The sequence below is a fragment of the Lepidothrix coronata genome, unplaced genomic scaffold (genome assembly GCF_001604755.1).
Source record: "Lepidothrix coronata isolate B3197 unplaced genomic scaffold, Lepidothrix_coronata-1.0 Scaffold10, whole genome shotgun sequence".
Taxonomy (NCBI): domain Eukaryota; kingdom Metazoa; phylum Chordata; class Aves; order Passeriformes; family Pipridae; genus Lepidothrix; species Lepidothrix coronata.
In genome coordinates this window covers 8,766,134-8,779,653 of record NW_016690190.1, presented here as the reverse complement: position 1 = coordinate 8,779,653, position 13,520 = coordinate 8,766,134, and the positions used below count along the sequence as shown (strand labels likewise).

Sequence of the window (13,520 nt, the reverse complement as noted above, 5' to 3'; positions counted from 1 at the left end):
TTGTGCACTCTGTTAGCCCAGAAGGATCTTGATCACTATCTGAGTGCAGCAGGCTTTTAGCCCCTGGACCTGGACTATTGGCAGCCCACTCCCCATGGCGACCTGCTGCCCAAACACACAGACATCCTCCCCCTTTGTCCCTGCTTTGTGCAAGTGTTATGATGGAAGTGAATCCCAGGGAGGCTGGAACCCATTCAGTCTTCTGCACTGTATGTTGCAAGTCTTGGTTGTAATGCTTTCTCTTAGGACGATGGTGTGTATGGAAAACTCAGGTAAGATGAAGGATTTTAAGCCATTTATATTTCAGCACCTCCCAGAAAGGTGTAGAAAAAACAAGGTAGATTGATTCATGATTGTTCGCATTTGGAAAAATCCCTTTTTTAAGTTAGCAGTGAAACACAGGTATAACAGTGATAGCAATTATCTCCCAGGAAAGAAATGGCTGAAGTGAACTTCTCTGTTCTTTTGAATGAAGACTTCAAACACGACTAGATGGAAAATATAACTGTGTGCAACAGGCTGTTGACATCTGACCAGGTACAACTGGATGAAATTGCATAGTATGTTAGACTTGTGGTTAGACTACAGGAACTATGGAGCTATTTGTACCTTTTGGTCTAAACCAAAATGATATCTCACATGATGGGAAGAAAGAGTCATGAGCTCCATCCTAGGAAAAGATCTGGGCAACTGTAAAAGGTCTGGTTTGAAAGCTTTCTTTAGAACCACAAAAAGGTGTTGGGTTTTTTTCACTCTGTCCAGTATTGAGTAAAACGCTGTGTTGGCAGAGAATCCTGACTTGTTCTTCCCTTGTTCTGAACTACATCTGACTCTGCCAGAGAGGACAAGTGTGCAGAAGGAATTCTTTTTCCTGTATAAAACATCTGTGCTTTAAGAGTTCATATAACACAAAAACGTACTAAAAAAAAAACAACAAAACTTCTAAGAAGAGAGGCGAAATATAAACTTTGCAAAATATTGCACAGCCACTGAATGATAAAAAAATCAGACAATTGGCATGAAATATGTGTTTCACTTATCCAGTCTGGATCTGGCCTGTGTTTCAATTGCTGTTCCTATTCCAAATGACAGAAAGCTGTTATAAATACCAGACAGGTAAGTTCTATTTGGACTTGGGAGTTAATTTGTTTGTCCAGGACTGACTAACAGTTATGGGGAAGGTTGGGCTGTACTGATGCTGGCTGGGAAGGAGTTACCTTTCTTCCTGGTGCTTCCCAGTTCCTCTCTATCATCTTCTGATTTTCCTGTAGCATTTTACAGCTCAAGCCTAATAACTTGTGACACAGAGACCTTAAAGAACCTTGAAATAAGGAACATTAGGATAAGACCTTAAGATAAGATAGGACCTTAAAATAATCTAGGACCTTAAAATAAACTAGGACCAAGGCAACACTCTGCTGGGTGGGAAGGTAGAGATGGAGAGGGGCATCCCAACCAGGGGCCTGTGGGGTTCAGCTCTCTGCTGTGGAGGGGAGACTGAAGGTGGGGTTGGAACTGCAGAATGCATTTGTAACTCAGGGTAGTAGGTGCTGCCAACCATATCTTGGGCACAAGGAAACAACCCTACCTCTCCACAATGACATAGGTAAGATAACAAGTCCTTGATAGTCTGATATGCCATGTCTTTGTTTATCTCTGAGTCCTCTCAGCTGCTGTGGAGGGGCTTCTTAAGAACAGGACATTTAGATACTTCCTCTGACCTTTCCACTGCAGACAGGAGCCATGCAGCCACTGCATGCTGGACACTGTCTCACTGCATATGGACACCTACAGTCCTCTTCCCCTTGGTACACTTCCACTGGTTGTGGCCCACAAGCCTTCCCAGAGCTAGCTGTGGCTAGCTGGGTGCTGGATTTAAAGGCAATGTGTAGACTGACAGGATATCATCATCCAGTGATGTCCCACACAGTGTAGATCTCTGAAGGACATACATATCAAAAGGGTTTTTTTTTTCTGGAATTTACCTGGCTCCCTGCAGAATACTTTAGCCTTTTGTTGTCTGTATGCTTCAAAATATCAGACAATTTCTGTCCAATTGTCCTAACAAATGAAAACAAGGTGGAACCATTTCAAGCCACCAATGAAGTTCCCAGAATCACTTGAAGTGTTCGTGCACCAGCACAAGCTAGTGACTCATCAGTTTTTGTCATTTAATGCTGTGCCAATAAGCCTCCACATTAGCTGTGCCAATAAAGATAAGCAGAGAATAATTCAGGCCTCCATGGCCTCTCCTCTCACCTTGGTGACCTAGGAATGTCCCTAGGCAACCCCACCCTGACACACTTACCAGGGAGAGGGCCTACCCGGCTGAGCCCTCCTGCATGCACGCAGCATCATCTTTTTTAGACCAATGAAGGTTTAAATCCTCATTTGATTTTATGTTTTGCCACTTCTCCCCCTGCCACCCCTTCATGTCTTCATTAAATATGTGTGAACGCCCTGAAGGTGTCATAATGTGCAGGTCAGAAGTCGGAGAGATATCGGTGACCTCAGAGGTGGCAATTGCCTGCCAGCTCTCCAAGGGGCACAGCTCTGGGACAGTTATCCGTGGATGTGGCACAGAATATCCGCAGGCAATGATTTGTTGTGAGAGGGATAAAGGAAGGTCATGGAACTTTACAGTCTGACATGCCATAAATGCAACATGACTCTGCACATACTGTTGACTTCCTTTAGAGTATTAAACACAGGTACAGGTGCCACAGATTGCAGTGCCTGTGAAGTCAGAGATTTCTGAAATCAGAGTTGTTAGCTCATACTGCTTGATTAGTGTTGAGCTACGGGTTAATGAAGAGAGGCCTCTCTGAAAGCACTGAGACACTGCAACAAAGCCTACCTGGAAGAGAACTGCTGTTGGAAGTGTAAAGCAATCCAGTGCCAATTCCAGTGAAGCAGTTTGGGCTGGGTCACACTACCTGATAGCTGGGACCAGCTCACAGTACACCAAGGCAGAGTTACTATGAATCTTGATGTGTTGTGAGCTCTACATCCACCTTCCAAACAGATTTTTTTCAGAACCACATAGAAGCCCGGGGTTAGGTTCTTAAACTGCCAGCATCCAGACACTGAGGTGCCCTAATTTCCCAAACAGTCTGAGCACTCATGCTGCATCCAACTATTTTGCAGGTTGTCTCTATTAAATAGCTCTTGATCATAGACTTAGATGAGACGCTGCAGTTGTAATATTAAAATAAGTAGGGACTTCATTGAAATCCTTGAAGTGAAATTCTTCAGTTCTCCCAAGTGCATCAAGTAAAGCTAAATGCTTTCTCTTTATCATTTAAGGGCGTGATCAGTTCACCAGACAACCTGGATCTAACATGTCAGTTCACCTGGAACGACCACGAATTGGAGCCATTTCAGTTCTTAGCCATCACCCTCTTCCCCACAGTACACTATGATGTCTGCAGTGGGGTGGCAAGATTCCCAGAAAATCTCAGAAGTGGTTTAAAATGGCGGCACATCCCAAAGAGAAAATGACTCAGGGGATGATTCTGGAGGTGGTCCAAGATGTGCACCAAGGTAAGGGTGGGGTCTCAGTGTATGTGTCAGGACCAGCAATCACATCATCCCTCTCCGTGGAATGAGGAGTTGTGGGATGCAGGAAGAGTCACTGCACCAAAGCAGAGAACAAAAAGATATCTATGGATGTGAACAGTTCCATAAGCTGTGGCTACTCCATCCCTGGAAATGTTCAAGGCCAGGTTGGATGTGGCTCTGAGCAACCTGGTCTAGTGAAAGTTGTCCCTGCCCACAGCAGGGGCATGGAATGAGTTATCTTTAAGGTCCCTTCCAACCCAAACCATTCTGTGATTCTGTGAATGCAAAGGCTGGACAGTGTGATCCCTACAGAAAAGATTATTGTGTTCAGATCACTGTGGAGGCATGGAAAAGAGACTGGGGCTGTGGAAAGGACTACACAGCTTACCTGTAACCATGGATTTCCCAGCTGATCTTCTGTCTTGGAGATGACTCTTGCACCCTCTGTAACAGCAGATATGTTTGATATTCTGCACTGAAATGGTCTTGAAAGTTGTTGCTCTGTCATCATGGCTGCAGAGCCTCTGTGCAAATTTTACACAGATGCATGAGGACAATCTTTGTGCACATAACTTCTATTAATTTCAGGTATCTGGTCTATCTGGTGGAGCACTGGAGCAATAAAACCTTATGACTGGCCAGGTCAATTTTACCTCTCCATTCATTATGACAAGACTGAAATATTTCACAGCTTCAGGACATTTCAAAAAATGATAAACCTGATGCTTGACAGTGTTAGCTAAAAACATTCAGAACCCTGTGGATGCACATCCAAATTTTGACTTGTGTAGCCAACACATATGACTTTGTCTGCATATTTTCCACAATGACACAATATCTTTTAGTATGTGCTGCCTGAGACTGCTGGAAATTATATAATTTTTCTAATCTTTAATGGTTTTAAGTAGTTGTTTTAATTAATCATAAGTAGTGTGTTAAGTCTTAAGTCACTTTTAGTTAGCATTTAGCAAAGTTGTCATAAGCTGCTATTGTGGGAACACAGCTTGGGAAAATTACTTTATCAAAATTTTAAGTTTTGATAAATGAACTCTGTTTAACCATTGAACATTAATTTGTTTGCTAAAAATGTATAAATAGGTTAAAAGGTTTTGTATCAGTGTCTGTGTGGAGGCCAGAATTTTGTCGGCCACACACACATCTCCTGACTAAGAATAAAGTAATGCCTCACTGATTAACACTAAAAAGGCAGTGTTAGAGGGTTTTAGTTATCCCGATGATTTCAGACGATTTGGCAACAAGATGAGTTTGGAGGGGAACAGAGATTGGCCTCAGGATGGTGATCCTGAATTGGAGGTTGAAGGCTAGAAGCAGGAACAGAACAGTCAAATTTTTCAGTCATTTAAAGCAACAGAAAGAAGTTACTTACCCAGACAAAGATATGGATGGGAGAAGGTAAGTCACACGTGGAGACAGGAGGAGCTGGACTGAAGCAGCCCAGGAGTGCAGAGTCCAACTGCCCAGTTGTATTTTGCTCAAATCATGGAAAACCCCCAAACTCCGGGTTTAGCACTGACTGTCTTGCCAGAAAATATCTGTGAGACCTGCTGCTAACGTGTGTACTCCATTGATAAGGATAGCAGGGCCAGAAACCAGGACAAGGACAGCTTGACATTGGGAGAACCTCCTCAGAACCTGTTGCAGAAATAAGGAGATATATACATATATATCAGGCACTATATACTGGAATCCTAGTGTGTGTATATATATTTACACACCTGGTATGTATAAATAGATATATAGAGATACATAGATATAGATACCAATAAAGAAGAAAATCAAAGTTGCATGAAGAATTTGGCATGGTCTTCTTTAAACCTGTGCTCCTTTTGGATAATGTAGCTATGTGCTTTTAATGGCAATGTAGTTAGCATATTTTTAATAATAGCTTTTTCCTGCAAGATGCTGAATACTCTCTTTTTCCATAAGATGTTGCAATTCAGGATACCGTACCCTTGCAGGGATGGGCCTTATTTTTCAGGTATAGATAGCATTTGAGAAGGAGAAATTTTAACTTCATTCCCCTGGATTACCATTATACATGCTGAAAAGATAAGCTAGTACAGAAAATAATTGAGATGAGTTAAAAGAATTGCAATTTTCTTGGCTACTGTATAGCTTCTGTTTTACACCTTAGCGATTTCTGTTGTGAATGATTAATTCAGGTCCAAGTCATTAGATTAGGCAAATGCGCTGACTAAAAATATAACAGGAATGCAGGAGGAAACGAAAGGGAATAAGCATAGTAAATATGCAAAACATTTTACAATAAGATTATTTCTGCCAGGTCAAGGCAATAAAGTTTTACGAGCTTGGGCGACACGTATATGGCAGGAATGATGACAGCAAAATAAACCTTGGAAGTCTCCGTCTTCAGATCAATAGAGACACTCGGGATAACACGGAAACAGGTGTCTTTATGTCTTCGAACGTGCTTAGTATACCTGAAGTGACCCAAGTGAAATCTGTTGACAGAGCATAGATTTTTAAGGACTTACGCCTTCAGGTATGAAGCAATGGCTTAGGTGTTCCTCTGGGAGCGAGAGGAAAATGTTGAGCTCCTCAGCACTGAGAGATTCCAGAACTCCTACCTGATCACCAGTATCCAAGTGTTTCTTATACCCTCCTGGAAAGACTCCTTCATCTCCTCTCACCCCTAGTGATAGGGAACATCTCTCTGCAGCATATTTTCCATTATTTCAACCCCACCTGGCCCTGCACAACTGGAACTCAGTTTACTGATGGTGCAGGGCACATTTTGCAGGTGACAACTGTTTAGGGGCAACTTTACAGGCAATACAGGTGAGAACATCACTTCTCTTTGATGGCAGGCTGTCAATACTGCAGGTAAAAGAAAGAAGGGGAAAAAATCAATCTTACATGGCTGGCTTTTCAGGACATTGGATTAGAAAGAAGCAAGTACAGAAGCTGGTAACTATCCTTACTCCTTGTGAGTAATCCTTACTGCTCAGGTGTTTCTTGGAAGTGTATGTCTATTTATTAACTTCTTACCAGGTATTGTAGAAATACATCTGGTAGTCAGCTCCAAAGACCAACCCCAAGTTGTTATTTATGATAAAAAAAAAAAAAAGAACTGGAACATTGGTAAACTCGGGAAATTCCTGAAAGTTTGCTTCATTTTAAAGCAATATTTGCATGAAGGTTCTCAAGTTGAAGATATTGAAGGGTCTCAGCTGAATACGTTGTAGGAGGCTTTCAGTAGGAATAGTGAAGCCACTTGGTGTTTGAGGGAAAGAATGTGAAAAAGAATAAATTAAATTGTGGCCATTGAAAGGAAAATTGAAAATACTAAGCATTGTAAAATGTTTTGATTCAAAACTGAGCTATTTATTTTACTGTGATACATTCACAATGCTTAAGGTCACGTTAAATAAAAATGGACCTTTCAGTTTAAAACATTAATGACAATTTCCACAGATTCAAACTTTTTCAAAAATACCCCCAGCCATTTGAAACCAGGTAATTAATGGAGAACTGCCTCTTTCCTGAAAGTGGCTTTTATTTTTATGAATCTGCATATTCTGGGGAAAGATTTAAAAGTCTCCAACTACTTCTAGGCATGAAATAAGCAGGATTCAAGCCAATGTTAAATATCTATTTTAAGTTTGTGACTTTTGCTGTCTATATTTTCTTATGGAGACATATGACATCTTAAAAAATGTTATTACCTCTAAGGGCCTCTGTTCTTAAGATTCCTCAAGCTGAAATTAGAAAATCTTCAAAATACTGGTTGCTTAACTTCACAAGATCCAAGTGTTTGGAATTGATTTGCATGTTTGAAATTTCAGGCTGTTGCATATTTGATAAAATGAAACAAAAATATTTCATTCACATAAAATAAGACATTGTTTTTGTATCAATAAAAAGCACTTTAAGATACAGCTTCCAATGAAGTATAACTTACAGCATAATCATATTAAGCATATTTTAAGGCAGCATATAGTATTAATTCTTGTCATTTTCCACAATTACTTTTTAACTATTACCTCATTACTTTATCTGGAGAGCCAGTAAATTACAAACAATGTGCATTTTTTCATGACTCTGCATTTCAGTTATTTATTAAGTTGTCTCTAATATGTCAGTTGCCTTTATCAACTACTGGAAAAATCAATATCTGATAGGACTTCACAGCGTGTAGCAAAGTATATAAGCATGAGGTTTATATTGCTCAGTCTCAATTTGTCACTTCAGACCATCTGACTAAGAAGTGCCTCTTAAATCCTCATCATTTCCTTGTTATCTGATTTGCAGGAATCCAAGACTTAAGCAACCATGTCCAACTCCACTGAGGCAGAACTCATACACATGTTTAAGGGAATTCCCTTTACCACCAGGTCTTCTCCAGAACTTTTAAAATCCTTGGATACTTTTGATGCTAGAGAAGATGATGTCCTTTTGGTTTCCTATCCCAAATCAGGTAAGTTCTAGTTTTAAATGTTAGTTGCAGTAAGTCTCAGTTGTGTGTTTCATGTTCTCTGCTTAAACTATTTGGGAAATATCTGTGTAGAAGAAACAGGAAAGGATGTTTGAGTGTGTGAATATATTATGCTGTCAGTAAATGTTAAAATTACAAGAAATATGGTCATTTACCTACATTTTGATTCTGTAATTGAAAATAATCTCAGGTGTTTTCATATTGGAATGCAAATAAATAGTCCTTACTTGTAAGCAACACCTGTACTTGAAAGATTTTCCTGAGGACTTTCTATATTCAATTATGAGCAAGTCAAGAGTTGTATTAAGTTATTTGTATGGCTCTTGGCTGTAGATTTATTAATTTCTTATCCCCTCTCCACCTGCCTCTCTTGCACAGAGAAGCACACACCAAAGGGGAAGCTTAATCAGTACTTTCCAAATATACAGACTCAAGTTACTATAAGAAAAAAATCAAACAAAACAAGTTATTCTAAAATAAATGATAAAAATAATATAACCACCTCTCAGCTGACAAGCAGTTTATCTAATGAGGTTGTTTTTGGTACTGTTATTAACACTTCTCACAGAGTTACTTTGTACTTCAGCTATAACCCTAATTTTTCAAGTGTTTATTTATTTGGAGCCAATGGAATTATTCAGTCATGTAAAGTTTCTTGAATCTGGGCGAGTAGAAGTATCATTTGTTCACTAGTAATCTGTTTCCATATGAAAAATGCATGTCTCATATATCCTCTTGATAATAAATATTTTTTTTCTTGTTTGCTATTTTTCTTAAAATTACTTTTCTGCAGGCACCCACTGGCTTGCAGGAGTTATAACAAAGCTTTACGATACTGAAGTTACAATAACATCTCCCATTGAATTTGGAGACATTTCCAAACTGGAGGAGCTGAATAATCTCTCAACAAAGAGAATCATTCCAACACACTTAGACTACAACATGTTACCTCCAAATTTTAAGAAAAAGAAATGCAAGGTAAGGCAAAAGTTACGTAAAAGCTGTAAGACATGTTAAGTGTCTATTAGGAGTATATTTTGTCCTGTTGATCCTTAATAATTTTGGAATGATTTACAGTTTCCAGAAGTGGTTTGCTGTGAATTTTGGAGCCACAGCTGATCAGCAGTCAAAGGCAGCATGAGCAGAGACTTGGACTAGGGACTGGTTTCTGCTCCTGCCCCACTGCTCTCATGGGGCAATTTGTATACCAGGCACCACACAAAATAGAACATCAACACCTTTCAATCATAAATCTCTCATTAGGGATGGAGGGTTTCTCATGGCCTCATTTCCTAGTGTCTTAGAAAATAGTTACCTTGGGTACTTACAGTCTGTACTGGAGTTGAAAATACTCTGCACCTCCTGCTGAAGCTTTATGAAGAACCCATAAAGATTTTGGGAGAACAAAAGAGATTTGAAACATGGGAGGCAGATTCAGATCACAGTTTTGAGTTCACAGAATCATAGAATCACCTGGGTTGGGAGGGACCTTAAAGATCATCTAGTTCCAACCCCCATGCTGTGGGCAGGGACACCTCCCACTAAACCAGTACCTGCTGTGCTAATGTGGGAGGTCTTTAAAAATAAGCTCTGGGTCTCAGATTTTTTTATTGAAAATCTAAAATTTCAGGATAACTCAGATACAGACTTTTGGGACAAAGCAAATTTGAATGAAAAGCCAAAATTTATGTTTTGCAGCTGTCCTGTGAATGTTAATTAGTAAATGTTTTCATACATGAGATATATGAGATAGTAAACTGACTCATGAGTTAAAGTTAACCCAGGCTCTTTCATAAAACGTAAACATTACCCAGCTGTGGCAAACACACCTCTTTCCACATGGAATTGTTTACTAACCACTACAGACTCCTGCCTAAGAAGAGACAAATACATTTTTAATTTAATGGCATAGTCACTGAAGGAGGAATCCTAAAGGAAAGGGGTTTGACACTGCCAACTGCCTGTGAAAATGCTATATTTACACACAGAGCTTCTCTAAAACAAAGGAAGGATATTATCATTAATAAATATATCATCTTCATTTACAGATGATCTACATCAGCAGAAATCCCAAAGACACTGCTGTTTCCATGTATCATTACTACAGAGATAACCCAAACCTTCCCACTGTAGATACCTGGACTGCTTTCTTTGACTTGTTCTTAAAAGGGAATGGTAAGAATAAATGTTTTCTCCTTGCATTTTACATTAGCTTATTATGGACAGAAAGAGTTAAGAAATGTGAACTGTGTGACAACTCCTTATTGAACTCCTTATTCATATGGCATTAGCTGGGGGGACTGGGAGTGTCAGGATAAATTCTAATGCCAAACCAAACAAGAGCAAATAACAGGATGCCCTCTTCAGCCCTGCAGTGAGACATTTTGATAAGCAGCTGCATCATTTCAGCACGAGTGCTCTTTGCAGGTTCTTGCTGTTCTTTACACACCTGTTAAAAACCCTATTCTCCCAGAAAAGACAATGATTTCTTTCCCTGAACACCCTGCAACCTCAGACTATTTGTTGATTCCGACGTGGATTCGCCCTGTGTCAAAAGTTTTCCAGCCTTGACTTGTGAACCTCAGTAGCAGACTGCTTCCCCCCAATAATTTACGTGTAAGCTATGACAGGGGAGGTATGTGTACCCAGCTCCTCCGAGCAGATGCAGGGTAGCTGAGCTGGCTACAGCCCGCCCCTGTCCTGGGCGGGGCGGGTGCTCTCTTACAAGAAGCTCAGCCGGCCCTACATGTGCCCAAGTGCAGGAAAAGGGCATGGGAGGGCACAGTCTACCAGGCTGCACCAATAGTCTAGTGTCTTCCCCAGTCTTGAAACCGGCAGCCCTTCAAAGGAGTCTGGACGTGTTCGTAAAGCCCTCCTGCACACACTCTTGCCTGATATGTTGTGTTAGTAGCAGGGTCCGAAGATCAAGGACAAGAGGGAGATTTTTATGAGTGGTGGGATGGAAGTTAACAAGAGGACCTTGTTCACTTTATCCACTCCCATTTTTAGTGTTTTATTAGTCCTTTGAGGAGTAAAGTGTCACCCTAGTGATGATAACAGCAGTAATGATTGATCAGCTTGAGAACTTTGAAAGCAAAGTGCCACTGCAGTCATCATGGGCTCACGTCAGAGCTCCAGAAGTCAATCTGCTCACTGCCTTCTCTGGGCTTGGGCTCAGATCTTGTTTTCCTGAATCAGAGCAGGCATGTTCTTCAGTGATTTGCAGGATCTTGGCTTATTTAATATGAACTCTGAACATACAACAGTAGAAAAAAAAGAAAAGAGGATTGTATTCAGGGCCAGGTTGGATGGGGCTTTGAGCAGCCTGGTCTAGTGGAAGATGTCTGTGCCTATGGTGGGGGGGTTGGAACTAAATGATCTTTAAAGACCACTCCAACCCAAATCATTCTGTGATTTTATGATTAAATTATAAAAGCATCTCCTATTTACCTCCAAATTATTAGCCACCTTCTATTTTCTGAGTCCTTGCCCATGGCATAAATAGATAATTATGTTTGTTACATCAGAAATTTAGGTAAGAGGTGATGTGGAGGAAAAGGTCATTTTCACTTCTAATTTCACTCTGAATGTCATTTTCACTTCTAATAAAAACATAAGACTGTTGTGCTGCTTGATTCAAACCCTGCAGTACTCTTGCATAACAGCAGCTCAAAACAAGGGTTAAGGCACAGAGGGACAACTGTGGTGCCATCCCCAGAGTCTCCAAGGCTGTATGCTGTACTCCTGAATCCAACAGGGCTATGCTATTGTTGGCCACATGCCCAGGGTGGCTGACCAGGAGAGCAGGGTCTAATTGCACACCATGGAGCACACGTGCCTTGCACTCAAAAACTGCTTTATGTGCTGGAGAGGGCTACAGACTGGAGCATTCAGCTTAATTATAAGTATTAGTTATAATTACTGCTTAATTATAACTCACAATTTGCAACCAAAATGTTGGTCATTACAAGATTATACTGTTGTGGTGGTGCTTATAAAAGCAAAGTCACAGTCTGGGAGAATCACAGGCTGTGATTGCTCTGTCCAGGCCTCTTCTCATCGCCCTACAAAGAGGCTTTCATCTTCCCTTTCAGCTGGAAAGGTCAGAATGTTGTTTTGTAGAATAAAGATGAAATTTAGCTGTCCTCCCATGGTCCAGGAAAAGGAGCATTCAGGCAAAACAAGCACTGTGGCTCAGTTATAAACCATTTTATCTGTTTCATTGGCTGAACGATGTATTTGCATAAGTTCTTTACATAATCCTTCTTTGGTGTTTAAAAATTATACAGATTCCCTTCTGCTGAGACAAAAGAGAGCTGACAACAGTGTGCTCCATTTAAGAGAGTCCTTATTTCATTTCCTGGTGAAGTGATTATATTTCTAGCTGTGACCACAGACACGCAGTCATTTGCTGAGATGCTCAGATCTTGTTAGGCGGGTATATTTTCCTTCATTATTGGCCTTTCCTTAGATTTGGAGTCTGTTTCTACTACAGAATTGTATCTCAGAATAGTCTCTGATATGAAAACAAATTCCAACAAGAATGGTAACCTCTTTGAATGTCACTTTTGTAAGTTTGAGTCACTTGGCACAAAGAATTGCATTTGTTTTAGAGGGATATGGGGTATATATTATGAAGGGATCATTCTCCTAAATGTGGGAGATACCACCACAATTATTTATGAATAAAGTTTATCTGAATGACTTTTACATGGGTTTTCTTTTCAGTTGTCTGTGGATCCTGGTTTGATCATTTCCTAAGTTGGGAAGAACATGAAGATGACAAAAACATCTTATTTTTGTTCTATGAAGACATGAAGAAGGTAAATATGCTCTCTGCACTTGGTTCAGAATGCATTACTTGTAAATTAGCATCATTAAAATATCAAAGAGGAAATTATAATGAAAAAGGAGAAAGAAAAAAATGTGAATGTATGTCTTTGGGCATATTTTGCATTTGCATAGAATTTTATATTAGTGAACTAATTCTGACTGCACAAGTTATATAAATATCAAACCCTGTGAGAGTTACATTTCTTGCATGCAGGAATGGGACTCATATTACATAATTTTCTCCAGGCTATAAGGGAGAATTTTAAGTTCCTCTTTCTTGGTCCTACGGAAAGACCAAGGACATCTGTTGAGGGCCACACATTGACTTGCTATGTCTGACATTTCCAGTGAAATTTTCAAAAAGTGATGTAAGACAACAGAACTACTCACAGTCTCATGGTACTTGTATTCCCAATAAACAAGAAAATTAAAGACTGAAAGGGTAGGAAAACAGTTTGGTGAAAGGAAATTATGCAGACACTGCTTTGCTGTTCTTAAAAAAAAAAAAAAAAAAGTAAAAGATTTTAGCTTTCAAAGAATGAATTTTTGAGTGAACAACCTTTGTCTCCTGGGTAGTTTCCGAGTGGCCAGAAAAATAGAGGAAATTTATAAATAAAAGAATAATAAAAAATCCCCACATTTTTCCTGC

The 13,520-nt window shown here is 39.9% G+C and overlaps 1 protein-coding gene and 1 long non-coding RNA gene across 2 annotated transcripts in view; one reads left to right on the top strand and one right to left on the bottom strand.

Annotated features, from left to right (window-relative positions):
* The window catches only part of LOC108492342, a 38,360-nt gene extending 28,870 nt beyond the window's left edge, over positions 1-9,490 (bottom strand). Inside the window, exons 1-5 of the long non-coding RNA XR_001873077.1 lie at positions 9,367-9,490; positions 7,269-7,389; positions 6,171-6,420; positions 4,949-5,214; positions 3,950-4,085 (exon numbers count right to left, since the gene is read on the bottom strand). This is a non-coding gene — a long non-coding RNA (uncharacterized LOC108492342). The remainder of the gene's footprint in view (positions 1-3,949; positions 4,086-4,948; positions 5,215-6,170; positions 6,421-7,268; positions 7,390-9,366) is intronic.
* Positions 7,785-13,520, top strand: part of LOC108492341 (sulfotransferase 6B1-like) — a 10,605-nt gene continuing 4,869 nt past the window's right edge. The window contains exons 1-4 of the mRNA XM_017804590.1: positions 7,785-8,020; positions 8,832-9,016; positions 10,087-10,213; positions 12,767-12,861. Of these exons, the coding sequence (XP_017660079.1) occupies positions 7,876-8,020; positions 8,832-9,016; positions 10,087-10,213; positions 12,767-12,861 (552 nt within the window). The 5' untranslated portion in view covers positions 7,785-7,875. The remainder of the gene's footprint in view (positions 8,021-8,831; positions 9,017-10,086; positions 10,214-12,766; positions 12,862-13,520) is intronic.